General features: G+C 41.6%; 1 protein-coding gene across 1 annotated transcript in view; it reads right to left on the bottom strand.

Moving 5' to 3' along the window:
* Positions 1 to 18,150, bottom strand: part of LOC132828147 (guanine nucleotide-binding protein G(t) subunit alpha-2) — a 62,177-nt gene that overhangs the window by 26,941 nt on the left and 17,086 nt on the right. The window contains exons 2-4 of the mRNA XM_060845071.1: positions 6,440 to 6,482; positions 3,298 to 3,439; positions 842 to 999 (exon numbers count right to left, since the gene is read on the bottom strand). Of these exons, the coding sequence (XP_060701054.1) occupies positions 842 to 999; positions 3,298 to 3,439; positions 6,440 to 6,482 (343 nt within the window). The remainder of the gene's footprint in view (positions 1 to 841; positions 1,000 to 3,297; positions 3,440 to 6,439; positions 6,483 to 18,150) is intronic.

Raw genomic sequence — 18,150 nt, 5'->3', positions numbered from 1 at the left:
TTGGAGGGTTTGAGCTATAGAGAGAAGCTGAATAAGCTGGGGCTGTTTTCCCTGGAGCATTGGAGGCTAAGGAGTGATGTTATAGAGGTTTATAAAATCATGAGGGGCAAGGATAGGATAAGTAAACAAGGTCCAGAACTAGAAGGCATAGGTTTAGGTGAGAGGTGAAAGATATAAAAGGGACCTAAGGGGTAACTTTTTTAAGCAGAGGGTAGTGTGTGTATAGAATGAGCTGCCAGAGGAAGTGGTGGACATGGTACAATTACAGCATTTATAAGGCATCTGGATGGTATATGAATAGGAAGGGTTTAAAGGAATTTGAGCCAAGTGCTGGCAAATGCGACTAGATAAGGTTAGGATATCTGGTCGGCATGGACGAGTTGGACCGAAGGGTCTGTTTTCATGCTGTACGTCTCTATGACTCTATGAGTCTAAGAACTTATCCACCTCTGACTTTAAAAATATTCAAATACTCTCCTTCCACTCCCTTTGCACAAATAGTTTCGAAGTTTAGTTCCCTCTGATAGAGAAAGAAACTACATAATCTTTGTTTTCAATGTGTGGCCCTGATGTTTAAACAGTAACCCTTAGTTCTACATTCCCCCATAACAGGAAACAGCCTCTCTACGTCTGTTACTACTTGTCATGGAAAAACAAAAGCCAATTTTGAGTTGTGTACAGCTGGGGTATTGGGCCATTAGCTGTTCCAGTAATAATGGAAGGGTAAGGCATCGCCAATTGCTTTCTGTTGAATTCACAGTTATCCATTCTGAGTAAATTCCTGTTACAATGTAAGAAAAAGAAAACATTTGGCAGACATTGCCATTGTGTTGGGACATACTAGGAGGCTGAGTCATTGAGCTGATACTCAGCTGCCCTCTCGAAACAGGCCTGAACTCCAGAGTCTGTCCACAACTTCTTTATAACATCCACCAGTTCCTTCGGCATAGTTCCCTCTTCAACAGAATCCACAAGATTAAAAAGCTGCCTCCCAGCTTCCTGGCAACAAAAATGAGAACAACATCATGAGTTAGAAAATTGGAGAATGTAAATGGCCATTTCCAGCTCAAGAGTCACAGTGGTAATGTCCCTATCTCTGAGCCAGGAGACCGGGATTCAAGTCCATGCTGCTCCAGAAGTGTGTAATTACATCTCTAAACAGGTTCATTCAAAACAAAAATGTATCATTCCTAGCGCTGTTGATATCCAGAAGGATCATATATTGTAAGATGGTCCTTTCCAACCTGAAGTCATTAACATGCCTTTTGGGTTACGCAAACAAATCATAGGCTACTTCACTGTCTAAACTGGCCCTTGCGACCAGAGGAATTCAACACTGACTACTTGAGAAAATATAGCCAGAGGCTTTTCCAACTGTAGTTGCTAAAAATCCTCAACCTTATTTGATCTCTCAAATTGAAGACATGAGTGGGTTTCCTCCGGGTGCTCTGGTTTCCTCCCACAGTCCAAAGATGTGCGGGTCAGGTGAATTGGCCATGCTAAATTGCCCGTAGTGTTAGGTAAGGGGCAAATGTAGGGGTATGGGTGGGTTGCGCTTCGGCGGGTCAGTGTGGACTCGTTGGGCCAAAGGGCCTGTTTCGACATGGTAAGTAATCTAATTTAAACATGCCCTTAGGGGTCTGTGCTCAGTTCAATTGTGTGAAGTGTTTCTTAATTCTTTGGAGTTTCTTATAACTAGGACTAGTCAATATGAATGTGGAATAGAATCATAGAACTTTACAGTATGCATTCAGCCCATCATGTCTGTACTGGCTCCAGAAAGAGTTACAAATTCAATATGTGTCAACATTATAAGAAAGTGGTTGCATGCTAATTGTCACTATTGATCTATTAGCATCATGTGTACTTGGACCATGTTCAGCATTATCCAGTCAGACATTAAGCTTAAGTGCTGTGGTAACATTCCAAAGCTAGCACCTGCGTGAAATTTAAGTGTATCCTGTCCAGTGCTAAGATATTCAGAAACAGATTGGAAAGGTAGAGCAAAATGTGCATTTTCTTCCACACAATGCCGAAAGGAGTGACTGGGGAAATCAGAGCAGTGCACTTTCTGACTGTGAGAGTTGAGGCACGAACACACAGACTGGGATTTTTCCCTTCCTGCAAAGCACTGGGAAAATAATGGGAAATACGATAAGTGGGATACCACCCTTTTCCCATCACCTTAGCAATTAATGTCTGGATGGAAAGGCCCATAGTTGGCTCAGACACCCTGGCACAGGTTAATGACTATTTAGGGCCTCATCAGACTTGCACTGCATTTAGTTCAGGTCCAGGCAGGGTGAGGAAGAGCTAAATGAGAAACATGTGTGGGCAAGCTGTCTGTTTATAGTTAGGGAGTCCCTCAATTTGTACCAATTTAAGAGAAGTAGTTAGCATTGTAGTAATGTCACTGGACTAATAACCAGAAACTCAGACTAATGCACTAGGAATGTAAGATCAGATCCCACCCTGCTAGATGGTGAAATTTGTATTTAATAAAATTCTGGAATTAAACACTAGCTTAATGCAGACCACTGCTGATTGCTTTAAAAAACAATCTAACTAATATCCTATTCTGCTGAGTTTACCTGGTCTAACCTACATGTGATTCCAGGACTACAACAACGTATTTGACTCTTAAATGGCCTGGTAAGCCTTTCAGTTCCCGGGTAATAAATACTATTAAAGTGAATTCAAGAAAAAAACAGCAACACTGTCTAGGGGAGGTTGGAGAGCCAACCGTACTTGAACTTTAACTTGAAACCCAAAACTACTCCCAAACCAAGCTTTCTCATCTCTGGTCCCCCATCTGAGGCTGCAGGGGGTCATGTCCTAGTTGCAGACATGGTCTCAATGTGCTGAAGTCTGGATGTGTCAAACTATGATTGCTCAGTAGTTCCAGACAGGATGTGACTTCTCATTCCAGCTTCATAATTCTGGCAAAAAACCTAACAACAGCCAATCAGCTGTCTGGTTTAGTCCAGTTGGTTCCCTGAGAAAGGGAAGCTAGGAGTGGGGGAGGGAGGTGATAGTTGTTCCCACCCTCAAACTCTCTGGTTTTCAGATGTGGTCCAAAAGCAGAAACATCATGACCACAATGTTCAACGTTCATGTGCATCATAAAGGCCTGTATTTATATAAAGCTACATCGTGCCTTCTGTAAATTTTGTAAAAATGCTATATGATGTTAAATATATTGGACAATTCTTGCCACTTACAATAGAACATTACTTAGGGCACTGTAGTCTTCAAGGTTCTTCTCTATAAAATATTTGAACAAGAATATATACTCACCGCATTTGCAGAGTCCCCATAATCGATTCCTATGGTGGACATGGCACGAATGATAGCCAGGATAGACTGCAGAATGTTGCCATTGATGACAGAAATAAAGGCTAAACATTCTTCCTTGGTATAACCATCCTGATGAATGATTCTACAAGAAAAGCCAACATGCTCTGTGAATTTATTGAGCAAAGGTACGGTTATTTCAGCTTCCTGTTTTGAGCTCCTCGTGCTAAGCTTATGATCTAATGAGATCTGTTTGATCAATGGTTCTGTCCATGTGAATTCTCATCAATATAATCAATGCTTCTCCACAGTCAATACGTTTTGGAACTATGATACTTTCTTTGGAGCGGAGACCCTGCATCATAATCTATGTTGATTTCACAATCTGCCTTCTTACTTGCAGCCTGCATTCTTTCTTCCCTTATACAGCACCTAAAAACATAATAATTAGGCCTTCGAGCATGTTCCACCATTCAATGACTGATCTCCCACCTCAACCTAGGTCCCTCAATCTCCTTGGTTTTCAGAAATCTATCAAATAAGACTCTGGTGCGGCCACATCTGGAGTATTGTGTGCAGTTTTGGTCGCCATACTATAGGAAGGATGTGGAGGCACTGGAACGGGTGCAGAGGAGGTTTACCAGGATGTTGCCTGGTATGGTAGAAAGATCATATGAGGAAAGGCTGAGGCACTTGGGGCTGTTTTCATTGGAGAAAAGAAGGTTTAGGGGTGACTTGATAGAGGTGTATAAGATGATTAAGGGTTTAAATAGGGTTGACCATGAGAACCTTTTTCCACGTATGGAATCAGCTATTACGAGGGGGCATAGCTTTAAATTAAGGGGTGGTAGGTATAGGACTGATGTTAGGAGTAGATTCTTTACTCAGCAAGTCGTGAGTTCATGGAATGCCCTGCCAGTAGCAGTGGTGGACTCTCCCTCTTTTTGGCATTTAAACGGGCATTGGATAGGCATATGGAGGAAAGTGGGCTAGTGTAGGTTAGGTAGGCTTGGGTCGGCGCAACATCGAGGGCCAAAGGGCTTGTACTGCACTGTATTTTTCTATGTAAATCAGCTTTTGAATATAACCGTCATGGTTATGTTGGGTATTGGACTCGAAGCATTAGCTCTGTTCCTCTCTCCACTGTTGGGTTTCTGCTCCCAGACCTGCTGAGTTTCTCCAGCACTATCTGCACTTGTTTCAAATATAAAGCATTAAAGCATTTTGCTTTTATTCGAGAAATTTGCTTCATTCTCTATATCGACCTGAATTGTGTTTTTTTTTCTGTAAAGATAGCCTTGGCTAAAGAAGGATTGTAGTTTGGAACTCTTAACTTTATTTTGTATTTACTACTTTATACTGGCAAAAACTGTAAAGTTGAACTTTTAATTTATTTCATTGTTTTTCTAAGCTTTACCTAAGATTTTGTAGCTAGGTTCCTTGTATCTCAGATAACGCTGTGAATGGCCACATTGCAAACTTTTTACTGACCTCCTGTACTCTTTTACTTGAGTACACGTGACAATAAAACATAATTCAAATTCTAAAAATAATTCTAATGGTATTTTAGTTCAAAGATGATTGATGTATAGAGCCAGAAAATAAAGAAGTTATGCAAATTAACATTGTCATTTACTTTCTTTGTTTTTCCATTCGTCTCTCATTCCTAATTGCCCCTGAACTGAATGACCTTGCAGGCCATTTCAGAGGGCAGTTAAAATTAAACTACATTGCTGTTGATCTGGAGTCACACGTAGGGCAGACCAGGTAAGAATGGCACATATGCTTGCCCAAAGAACACTAGTGGAGCAGGTGGGTTTTTCACGACAATCTATGTTAGCTTCATGACATCACTCCTGAGACTAGCTTTATCTTCCTGATTTATTGACTGAATTTAAACTCCACCAGTTGCCTTGGTGGTTTTTGCACCTGTGTCCCAAGAGCCTAGGTCACTGAATTACTAGTCCAATGATTTTATCAATACATCACCACCTCCCTGAAATCCTAAGGCCTAAATCTTAACATTTCACATTAATTTGACAACACAGGTATTCATCTGCAAGCAAAGTTGAAACTCTCATGAACAGAGATATTCCATTAATAATTTTCACTGCAAAGCAATTATTAAATGTACTTTTATTCCACTGTTGCCAGGCCTACTTATCAATATTTGTATCAGGATATATCTTGGACTGAAATGATTTTTATGTACAGAGATGTTTGTGCGTATTCTTACTTTTATTCTCTATAGCTTCAAAGAATGAATGGCACATTCATTGAACTTTTAAAAATTCTTAAAAGGTGGATCCAAAATGGATGTTTCTCCTGATGCATTTTGGGAAGGCCACTGGAAACATCTATGGAATGAAGGCAAGCCATCAAGCGAAGATGAGGAGAATAATAGTTACATTTAAGTGGCATCTGGATGGGTATATGAATTGTAAGGGTTTAGAGGGATATGGGCCCAATGCTGGCAAATGGGACTAGATTAATTTACCTGGTCAGAATGGATGAGTTGCACTGAAGGGTTTGTTTCTGTACTGTACATCTCTGTGACTCTATGGTTGTAATAGTGAATCTTTGGAATTCTCTAGCACTGTAGAATCTTAGTAATTTGGCATATTCAAGCAAGAGGTTGATAGATTTCTGAATACTAATGGCATTAAAGTACGTGTGATAACACAGGAAAAGGGCATTGATGTTGATAGATCGGCCATGATCTAGAACGATAGAGCAAACTTGAGGATTGAATGGCCCAATCGTACCTACATTTCTATGTTCTATGTTTCAATAACATTTTTAACTGGTAGTTCAAATCTCTGTACAGTTAATAGTTAAATCTAACTGAGAGTGAAGCTGTATGAGACTCTGTGTAACTGTTGAATTGGTAATTTGAATTCCGTACATGTGGGAAGAAATGTGCACTTACAGTTCACTGCAAATCAAGTGTGAATGTGTTGGTAGTGTGGATGGGAATGCTGTCTCTGCAGCAAATAGAAATCAATGGTACACGCTTGTGCCAGACTTGATTGCCTGTGAGTCATTTTAATATTGAAGTGCAGTTTTGCAATGAACAGGCTTGCAGAAGTGCAGTGTATCTTCTCAAACAAAAAAAAACTGAAATGCAGAAGTAGTCAAAACTTACTTCATTTGTTTGACAATGGTGCTTTTGCCTGATTCTCCAGCACCTAAAACATGGAAAAGCAACAGTTAATCACAAAAAGAGGAAATGTGGGTTAATGTGGGAAAGATATACAGATTACACATGGGGTGTAAGAGTTTAAGGGAACTTAAAGTGCTGTAGTTTTGACATTGGCCCTTTAGTTCTCAATCCTGAAGAATGTGACAAAATCTATTCAGTTTGATGACTATTGGAGTGAATTCCAATGTGAATTTTGTTTATTCAGTGTTAATTGGATCTCCTCCCACAGCAAGAAACTATAAGCTTAATTTTCATTCAAAAGGGAATGTTGACTCAGGCTGTGGGCTGAAAGATGTGGAAAGGAGAGTCACACTGATACAGAAGGGGAGGGTCTCTCAAGACAATTGCAAAACGTTGCAGGTGACAGAAACATCAAGAGCAAGATATCATTAATGCAGTGGAAAAGTACCTGAGAAGGAGATCCCTTCCAAGCCACCAGCCATCCTGATCTGGAACTATTTTTCCAATTTTACTGGGTCAAAATTCTGGAACTTGCTTCTTAACAGCATTGTGGGTGTCTCTACACCTCAAGGACTGCAGTGGTTCAAAAAGACAGCTTTTTAAAATTTATTCACGGAACATGGGCATTGTTGGCTGGACCAAGGACGTTGTCAGGGAGGGGAACTTGAGGATCTGGACTGATGAGCAATAAATACAGGTCTAATCAGCTTTTCTCACGTCTGTAAATAGACTATAAAAAAAGGGCTGGGAGGACAGATGTCAGAGGTAGTTTCTTTACTCAGAGAAGCAGGGGCGTGGAATGCCCTACCTGCAACAGTAGTGGACTCGCCAACTTTAAGGGCAATTAAATGGTCATTGATAAACACATGGATGAAAGTGGAATAGTGTAGGATAGATGGGCTTCAGATTGATTTCACAGTTCAGCGCTACATCGAAGGCTGAAGGGCCTGTATTGCACTGTAATGTTCTATGTTCTTAATAAATGTTCCTCATTCTTTGAGGTTGGTGCGAAGAGGCACCTTATTGGGGAACAGAAAGAGGATGTTTGATTCTACAGCTAGCTATTATATGTCTGAGATGACACTGGATTCCAATGGCTACCACTACTCCTGCTGTTGTGTTGCAAGAGGCTGCTTGGCGGTGCAGGGTGGACCGAAGTGTGGGAGCAAGGCACACGGGGAGGAAGTGGTTGATGGTATTCAGAAGCTGCATAATGTCAGGATTGGATCAATGGGGCAGTTTCTCTTCGATTACCCTTCTTTTATCGATGCCCCTTATGAATCCAAGTACAAGCTCCATGTGCCAATTTCAAAACTTTACTAACAAAATTTGGATTTTTATGAGGGCATTGCAGGTCTGATCAGAGGAGCATTTTCTGTTCACCAAAGGGAGAAGTAGCTGATATTCCGTATAAACCTATTTGGCACTGCATGAATAGCTGGTGTTTTTCACAAATTTCAATATGCATCCCTTGAGTCTGTAATTTCCTCCATCCTATATTCCTCCAAGGAGTCTGCACACCTCCAGTTATAATTTAAGGATTGGCTGCCTGCTCGCTAACCTCTGGAATATTCTCCTTAAGTTTCTTCACCTCTCTACATTTCCACCCCTCCTTTAATAATTATCCCAGTTTGTTTTACATTGACTTAACTATTTGAAATGTAGGTGAAATTTGGGTAAACACAGCAGTCAATTTTCAAACTGCAGGGAAGTTTCTTTAAAGGAAACCTGATCTCCTCACCACCTATCCAAACTGAGATGGAAGACATTCTTACTCATATACAGGCCATTTCAGTAAAACAATAATAGGATATTTCCCTTCTTTTTGGTGAAGAAAGCTGATTCATTAACCTTGGCACGCAATTGTGAGATTCCATTTCTTGTTGTTCAAGTTGTGGAATAGAATTAAAATATAATGACGATGAAAGATTTTGTCAGAAAAGGTTTGTTAGTGATTAAATGCACAAGGTTTACTGTGCGTTCCTGACAGTCTGCAGTCTACTTGAAAGGTATAAGTTTGGAGACAGGTATTATTGCAGAGGCAATAGCTGGTGTACTTGGTGTTTATGATCAGTTCGCACTCTCAATAGTCAGAATACCACTTTGTAATATAGTTTAGTGAACAAAAATATTACTGAGGGATAGATGTTGGGAGTAAAATATTGCTCGGGTGCCTTGGGCACATCAGTGAGACATTCCACAAACATGAGCTCTTGTACATGTAGTGCTGTATATATTTCCGTAGCATATAAAAACTCCAAAACTCTGACGCTTCTATAATAACATTTTAAATGTTGTTCATCCAGCTCACAAGCCAACATTGACTTCTGTGCCTGCCCCAACCCGATTTTAAAACTTTCATCGATCTTATCAAATGCCTCCATGGCCTTGTCTCTCCCATCTCTGTATGTTCCTCTAATTAATGTAAAAGCATTTAATTTCACTTCATTGTCCACATGGAAATTTATTTCATTCAGTTAAAAAATTATATAGCAATGAAAAATAACAATAAAATTAAGAAACCATCCTATAAAGATCTAACTTTAACTTAAATGTATTAAAAACTATTGCAATGCATTAAAATAGCCAGTCGGTAACTCCCATCATGATGGCATATCTAGACTTGAAATCCTGCAATCCTATCCCCAAATTTCTTTGCCCTTTCAGGTTGTATGTTGTTTCAATGTACCTTCTGAATCATTGGTGTGCTCAACAATAACACTTTATTATATATTAAGGAACTATATACAGCTCTACGCAACCAAGTCTTACAGTGACTTACAAGAGTCATTCTCCCACCAGGTCACCCAGTCATGTGCTCTCTGATATCATTATGGGAGGTGCCATTTACACAGTCCCAGATATTACCCTTATCAACGTCAAAGCATTACTCATTTATTATCCTATTCATCCCATATTTGCATACCACGATCTGCATCTGAATAACTACTTTAGAAAGTAATGGCATTGAGGAATATATGGGGTTTCTAGAAAGGTCTTGATTTTTTATGATTATCCTTCTTCATTGGAGATGCTGCACTACATTTGCAAACTATGCTGTGTATTTTTTATTGGATCCATGATTTAACAAAATTCCTTCAAGTTAATCAAACCTCTTTGATGTTCAAAAGGTATTTGCTTACATCTGAAGTCTTCTGTTTGGCCAAAGATTTCTATCATCTTCATGCCCAATGTCAGCGTACATGTTCTGAATGTACAATGTAACAAATTCTAACTCATGTGGATTGTGTTTGGGTTCCATTGCCATTTAATCTGTTCACCAAAGCATGCAGAATGAGCAAACTGGCTTCCCCTGTGCTTACATTTCTATTATTTCACAATCAATGCCTATCTAGACATGAAATTATTCTTATCACAAGAAATGGCTTGGAGATATGAGTATTATTTTTAAATGACAGGATATGCATGGAATATTGCATGCAATTCTGGTATCCTTCCTATCGGAAGGATGTTGTGAAACTTGAAAGGGTTCAGAAACGATTGACAAGGATGTTGTCAGGGTTGGAGGATTTGAACTATAGGGAGAGGCTGAACAGGCTGGGGCTGTTTTTCCTGGACCATTGGAGGCTGAGGGGTGACCTTATATGCAGTTTATAAAATCATGAGGGGCAAGGATAGGATAAACAGACAAAATCTTTTCCCTGGGTTAGGGGAGTCCAGAACTAGAGAGCATAGGTTTAGGGTGAGAGGGTAAAGATGTAAAACAGACCTAAGGGGCAACTTTTTTACGCAGAGGGTGATACATGTATGGAATGAGCTGCCAGAGGAAGTGGTGGAGGTTGGTACAATTGCAACATTTAAAAGGCATCTGAATGGGTATATGAATAGGAGGGATTTGGAAGGATATGGGCCGGGCACTGGCAAGCGGGACTGGATTAGGTTGGGATACCTGGTCAGCATGTAGAGTTGGACCGAAGGGTCTATATCCATGCTGTACATCTCTATGACTCAATGACTCTATGAGCATCACTGGTTAGGTTTGCCAGCTCAATGCAGTCACAATAGACCCAGTGGCCTCTTTTGATGCCATAAGTGATCTATAATTCGATGATTTATTTTCTATCCTTGACTGCACTTGAAAGATAGTGATGTGTCTCCTTTGTGAAAACTGCAGGGCATCACAAAATTGTCTTGCGCTGCTTTACTATTTCAATGAGACTTTTAATCTATTGGCAACAAACTCATTTGGATAAGAGCAGTGTCATCTAAACACTCCCCTTGAAACCAACAGTAATTTCAAAGCTCGAAGTAACTGTGATCCATATCAATCTAACTATAGCAACCTGGCTGAGACTCTGGACAGGCTAGGTGTAATCTAACACCTTTCCTTTAGAAATTAAACTGAACAGATACTGTGGTAAGAGTTTTGAGATAACAAAGAGTCGAGAGCGGGCATGAAAGAGGAGTTTAAGGACTATGGCAGATCAGCCATAACCTTGAAGAATGACAGGACAAGCTTGAGGGGCAGAGTAGCCTACTTCTCCTCCTCTTACCTTCTAAGTGGTGGATTCAAATCACATGCTGGGCAAGCGAAGAGGAGAGAGACCAAAGCCCTGGTGATCCAATTGAAGATATTGGCCTGTTGAGAGGTGTTTAATCACGGGACAGATTCTATTCTTAATTCTTGGTGGTCCTGGACAGGAAGTGTCAGTTTTCTTTAACAACATAACTGGGGGTGGGGGTAGAAGTGAATTTGAGAGAAAGACAAACTACAAATTATGCGAGAGTGCAAACCCTTCTTTAGGCTGCTGTGGATTCCTGCTGTAAGTGCTGATTAAATGTTTACTTCAGTTTTGAGCTTCCAGATTAATCCCTTCATTCTGAGCAGTAATCCATTGAGTGGATAAAATGCTAATCTAGCAAAGTCATGATGCCAACACCAGCTCTCCCGGTATAGCTCTTGTCTTTTCCAAACGACCTGAGAAATCGTTTACTGCCTCTGGGAAAATCGTCTTCAGTTGAGATCAACCATCATAAAATGGGTCAATAACACATTACTAATTGGAATGACTTGTCAGGCCACTTGAAGTGAGCTAGTTACATGTGTTAGTTTTACCGAGATCTCACTTGCTTCTCAGGATACTCAAACAACAGAAATGTTTTGTCAGTTGTTATATAAGAAGCAAAAACTCCTAAATAATGTACATTAATTTCGATGACACAGTCTGTACTTGCTTTTATCCTTTGTTGCTGTATCAAGCCTAAATGACAACAATTTATCATTAATTAACTAGCACCTCTAATGTAATAAAACATCTTTCACAGAAACACAAAGCAAAATATGCACTGAGCCACATGAGAAGATACTAGGTCAGAAGACTAAACACTTGATTAACGAAGTAGGTTTTAAGGAGTGCCTAAAGGGAGAAAACACGGTAGAAAGACTGAGAGGTGTAGATCAGGTATTCCAGAATGTGGAGCCCTGGGCCACTGAATACACAGCTGGCAATAGAGGAGTGATTAAAACTGGAGTTACACAAGAGGCCAAATTGAGAGGAGTACAGAGATCTCTGAGGGTTGTGGGATTGGAGGAGAAATGAGAGGTGAGAGGTGAAGTTTGTGGTGGGGGGAGGGAAGGTGCGGGTTATTATTGGGGTTTGGGAGAGAGTAGGGGAAGGTGAGGACTGCAGATGCTGGAGATCAGTGTAGTGCTGAAAAAGTCCAGGAGGTCAGACAGCATCTGACGAGCACGAGAATTGATGTTTCAGGCATAAGCCTTTCATGAGAAATGACAAATGAAGGGCTTTTGCCCGAAACGTTGATTCTCCTGCTCCTCAGATGCTGCCTGACCTGCTGGGCTTTTCTAGTACTACACTCTTGAGAGTGTAGGGGAAGGGCATGGAGGGATTTGAAAATAAGGATAACAATTTTAAAATCAAAAGATTGCTTGACCTGGTGCCAATATAAGTCAGTGAGAGGTGATGATGGATCTGATGCACATTTATATGAGAAACTGAGTTTTGGCTAACATCAACTTTATGTAAGATAGAATGTTGGAGACCAGTCAGGAGTGGGTTGCTCTGGGCTTTGTCTCAATGTAACAAGGATCTGCATGAGAGCGTCAGTGACGGGTGAACTAAGACAAGATCTTTTTTCAAGAAGTTTTTTTCTTCCTTCTGGGCATGTATTGCTGTTATACCTGTTATCTATTGCAAATATAAATGCTGGGTTTTTTCAAAAATACTGGGAATATCAAATCCAAAAGTGTAGTCATCTCCTTTGTTTACAGAAACAGAAATTACTGGACAAACACAGCAGGTCTGGCTGCATCTGGGGAGAGAAAGCAGAGTTATCATTTCAGGTCCAGTGACCCTTCCTCAGAACTGATGGTAGCGAGGAAAAAGTTGGCATTTATGCAGCAGGGGGGGGTGGGAGGAGGGGAGAGGTGTAAACCATAGGGGGGAGGTAGAGCCCAAAGAAAGAGAAAAACAATTGGATAGACAAAGGAGTGAGTAAAGGTCAGCCTGGGAGAATGAATAGCTGCTAATGGGAACTATTAGTAGCTGACAATGGGTGTGTTTGGTAGTAGCCCATGTGATGATAAGGTCTGCGGTAAAGACGTGGGAGAAAGTGCTCAGGCCCTAAAATTATTGAACTCGATATTGATTCTAAAACGTTGCAGATTTCCAGAGTGGAAAATGAAGTGCTATTCTTCCAGCTTACACTGTGCTTCACTGGAGCAGTATGGGCGGCACGGTGGCACAGTGGTTAGCACTGCTGCCTCACAGCGCCTGAGACCCGGGTTCAAATCCCGACTCAGGCGACTGACTGTGTGGAGTTTGCACATTCTCCCCGTGTCTGCGTGAGCACCCTCTGGGTGCTCCGGTTTCCTCCCACAGTCCAAAGATGTGCGTGTCAGGTGAATTGGCCATGCTAAATTGCCCGTAGTGTTATGTAGGGGTATGGGTGGGTTGCGCTTTGGCGGGTCAGTGTGGACTTGTTGGGCCGAAGGACCTGTTTCCACACTGTAAGTCTAATCTACAGCAAGCCAGAGACACAGATGTTGGCCAGGGAACCGGGTGGCATGTTAAAGTGGCAGGCAACTGAAAGCTCAGGATCATTCTTCTGGACAGAACGTAGGTGTTCTGCAACATCTCCTTTGTTTAGTTCTACTAAAACACCTTTAACCAATCATAATCTCGAACAGTCATATCAGTGTAGACTCTGTGAAAATGTATTTAACATTTATTGTTCACTCCAAAAACTTTAATTCCCAACTTCACAATATCTTCACATAACAATAATGAATTTATGATGGGATAATCAAAACTTATTACTGCATGACCTCTTTTACAACAACTGTTCTCATAGAATCTTACAGTGTGGAGCCGGCCATACAGCCCATTGGGTCCAGACCAATCCTTCAAAGAACATCCCACCCAGACCCATTCCCATTCCCCTTAATCTGTCCCTGTGACCCTGCATTTCCTATGGCTAATCGACCTAACCTGCATACCCTTAGGTACTTTGGGCAATTTAGCATGGCCAATCCACCTAATCTGCACATCTTCAAACTGTGGGAGAATTCCCACACAGACAATCACCAAGGCTGGAATTGAACTCGGGTTCCTGGCGTTGTGAGCCACCCGTAAGGTAGAGTTCCATTTTAATTGAAGGAAATTATATGGCCAAGAGTATCAGTAGGTTAAGGTGGAGTTATCATTGCTAGAGGTGGAAACCTTTAGTTAAATAAGTCTAATTAATGCACTTAAATAAATTGTGTTTTTCAAGGTTATTGTTAGCCCCTTTGGAGATTATGGGTGTGATCCAGGAGTTAAACTAATTACGTTAATTATCAGATACAGATGGAGTTGAGTTCCTATAGTTGTCTTTTGACTGGTTTTGGTCTTTATGGTTTTTGTGAAGCAATGGGACTGGAAGAGAATCAGTTGGTGAGACTGATGGTAAGGCTTGCTGGACTGCTGGTGTCCTAAAGGTGGCAGGGATGGTTCAGGAGGAACTCTCTGTCAGAGCCTTGGTAGCTCCCACGTACTAGTGAGCAACTCTACATCCATTGCCCAGGTGGTTGTAACAGCTGGCAAAGGATAAAAACTCATGATGCCAATGATATGGAGCAGCCTGTATAGACAGCTAAACACTACTGCAATGTGCTGCCGAACTCATCCTGACAGTGGAATCATTATTTGAGCAAGCCAATGTCTGCCTGACAAGGTTTCTTTGGTGGTGGCATGTCTGCCATTACAGACCTGGAGTTGTATCAAGTTCCGAAGAAATATTATAAGCCTTAAAGAGATAGCCATTATCATCAAATTATTGGAACAAAGCTTGCAGAAAGGATGACGGATGAGCAAACTGATCATGGGACCATGGTCAAAGAAGCAATGCAAACAGGGAAGATTAAACTGGAATGTGGGAGCAATAAGGGACAGTACAGTCAGTGGGATAGGCACAGCTCTCTGCAGATAAGAAGGAGAGCCCAGAAGACTTTATTGCTTGCCCATTGCTCATAGCTATCTCCTCAGGGCCAGAGAGGAGCATGCAGTTGCAGGGACTAAGTGTAATTATTATAGTCCACATAGAGTATAATGATGTAGGTAGGTTGAGAAAAAAAGATTGTGCACAGCAAGTATGAGCAATGAAGGGCTAAATTGAGAGCCTGTGAGAAAGTAATCTCACGTGGTTTAATCTACATATAAATTGGATGAATCAGGTTAACAAAGGTAGCCTAGAAAATGAGATTATATATTGCTTTCAGGGCAGTTCCCTAGAACAACACATTATAGAGTTAACCAGATTGTATTTGTTCATAAACTTGTTCAGAAATAGAGCAGATGGGATTGAATCCAGGCCCCCTGGCCCTGAGGTAGAGACACTACCACTGCATTACGTGACTACTCAGACAGCGCACTATTCTAGATCCAAAAATAATCAATCATGCAGGACTAACTAATGATTGCTTAGTAAAGGTTTCCAAGGTGTGATCATAACATAATTGAAATTTTCATCCAGTGTTAGGCAAAGATGGATGGGCTGAAAATGTGTTGCTGGTTAAAGCACAGCAGGTTAGGCAGCATCCAAGGAACAGGAAATTCGACGTTTCAGGCCAGAGCCCTTCATCAGGAATGAGGAAGGGCTCTGATGAAGGGCTCTGGCCCGAAACGTCGAATTTCCTGTTCCTTGGATGCTGCCTAACCTGCTGTGCTTTAACCAGCAACACATTTTCAGCTCTGATCTCCAGCATCTGCAGACCTCACTTTTTACTCAAAGATGGATGGGGGCTTGACTAATGTTTTAAACTTAAATAAAGCAATTAAAAAATATGAGGATGGAGCTGGCTAAAGTGAACTGAAAAATAGATTATTTAATGGATCAGTAGAAATGCATTTGCAGACATTTCAGCACAAAATCATTGCAAAAGGGAGGAGAAGATAGAATATAAGAGTAAGCTAGACAATAATATAAAAGAAGATTGCAAGAATCACTACCTGGTAAGAGAGTGGCAAGACTGGGCATTGGACTGCTGAAAAATGAGGTTGGAGAAGTAGAAATGGAGAGCAAAGAAATGGCAGAGGAATTGAACAGATACTTTGCATCTGTGTTCACAGTGGAAAACACCAGCAGCATGCCAGAACTTCAAGCAAGTCAGGGTCAAATGTGAATGTAGTGGCCATCGCTTAGGTGAAGGTGCTGGGGAAGGTGAAATGTCTAAATGTGGGTAAATCACTCAGACTTCACCCCAAGGTTCTTTAGGAGAGAGCTGAGGAGATTGTGGAGGCATTGACAGTGATCATTCAGGGATCACTGGAGTCAGAGAGGGAGCCAGAAGACTGGAAAATGGCTCATGTAACACCTGTGCTTAAGAAGAAAGGATGGTTTAAGACAGGGAATTATAATCTAATCTGGTAAGATTTTAGAGTCCATTATTGTGGACCACTTGGAAGTGCATGGTAAAATCGGGCTGAATCAGCATGGCTTTGTCAAGGGGAGATCATGGCTGACAAACCTGTTAGAGTTCTTTGAGAAGGTAATGAGTAAGTTCAACAAAGGAGAGCTGGTGGATGGAATCGATCTGGATTTCTAGGAGGCCTTTGACAAGGTACTGTACATGAGGCTGCTAAATATGATAAGAGCCTATGGTGTTAGGAGCAAGATACTGGCATGGATAGAGGATTGACAGACTGGCAGATGGCAGAGTGTAGAGACAGAGGGATCTTTTATAAGATGGCAGTCAGTGACTAGTGGAGTTTTGCAGGTGTCAATGTTGGGACTACAAGTATTCACGTTATGCATTGATGATGTGGACTAAGGAACTGGAGGCTTTGCTGCTAAGTTTGCAGATGACACAAAGATAGGTGGAGGGGTAGGTAGTGTTGTGAAAGTGGGGAGGCTGCAGAGGTTCTTGGACAGGATAGGGATGTGGGCAAAGTGCTTTGGAGTATCGATGTTTCAGTGTGAAATTTATTTGAAAATATGTCCGTGAAGGGTTTGGGACATTTTACTGTTTTAAAGATGTTTTATAAGTCTGGGATGGTGTCTTGTGGCAAGGTGGAGTGCTTCCCTGCCTCTGAAACAGAGGCACTGGGTTCAAGTCCCACCTCAGAAATTGATGGCCATGGAAGGTACACTCATAACATGACCAAACAGAGTCAATATTCATTTGTAAGTCCTTCCAACATATACCAATGAAAGACAATAAGAGTGGGAGAGATTCTTGATCAGCCATGTGATAGTTCCCGAATACAATGTACTAGTGTGTAAGTGGCCACAGTAAATGGGACTCCTTAGGGAATTAGTCAGCTAGATGGCAGGCACAGATCAAATTGGCGTCAACAACATGGGATTCCATTTTTTTTCCAGGTGGAGTCGTTTGGGACCTGCCTCTGTTCACCACCCATAGCGGAGTTCACAGCTCAATGGGTTAAGATGCCTTCAGCACAGAACTAAAGAAGAAGGGTATAATTCTGTTAGTACAATGGACCTGCAATTGCTCCATTGCTGTTACATACGTTCGATAATCGGATGTCTAAAACTGCACACCACACTTCAAATGTCACCTTGTGATGGCCTTGAATGCTAAAACTCTACGGAGTCTATTATCCTGTCACCAAGTCACCCCTTATTTACACGCGGAGTGTCCTTGACACTGATCTAACTCCCTCAGAATCTACTCTGGTGGAACAGGGTGTTGGGATATTCTTATTCTTAACCACCAGCCAGAGCTCCCTCACTAAACCAGGTTAACAGCCCCAATCAGGGAACTCATATTCTATTGAGGTCACTCCAGGTGACCTCAACATGTCTGGGCCTCCTTCACTGCCTAAACAAGGCCACCCGCAAACTAGAAGAGGAACACCTCACCTTCTGCCGCGGGAGCCCACAACAACATGGCCTCAACATTGAACTCTCAGTTTCCAAATCTCCTCTTCTCGCCTCCCCCTTCATCCCAGATCCAACTCTCTGACTCAACTCTGCCCTCTTGACCTGACCTACCTCTCCATCTTCCTTCCCACCTATCTGCTCCACACTTTCCACTGACCAAACACAATCATCTTTGCCCATGTATTGCCATCTCAACTATCTTTACCCCAGCCCCACCCATCTATTTCTCAGCCCCCTTCCCCCTCCCCAGACCTAATGAAGGGTTAAACCTGAAACATAGACTCTCTCACTCCGCAGATGCTGCCTGGCCCGCTGTGCTTTTTCCAGCATCA

Source organism: Hemiscyllium ocellatum, chromosome 26, assembly GCF_020745735.1.
Source record: "Hemiscyllium ocellatum isolate sHemOce1 chromosome 26, sHemOce1.pat.X.cur, whole genome shotgun sequence".
NCBI lineage: Eukaryota > Metazoa > Chordata > Chondrichthyes > Orectolobiformes > Hemiscylliidae > Hemiscyllium > Hemiscyllium ocellatum.
Note: the sequence above shows the minus strand (reverse complement) of the source record. Positions and strands in the feature narration are given on the sequence as shown.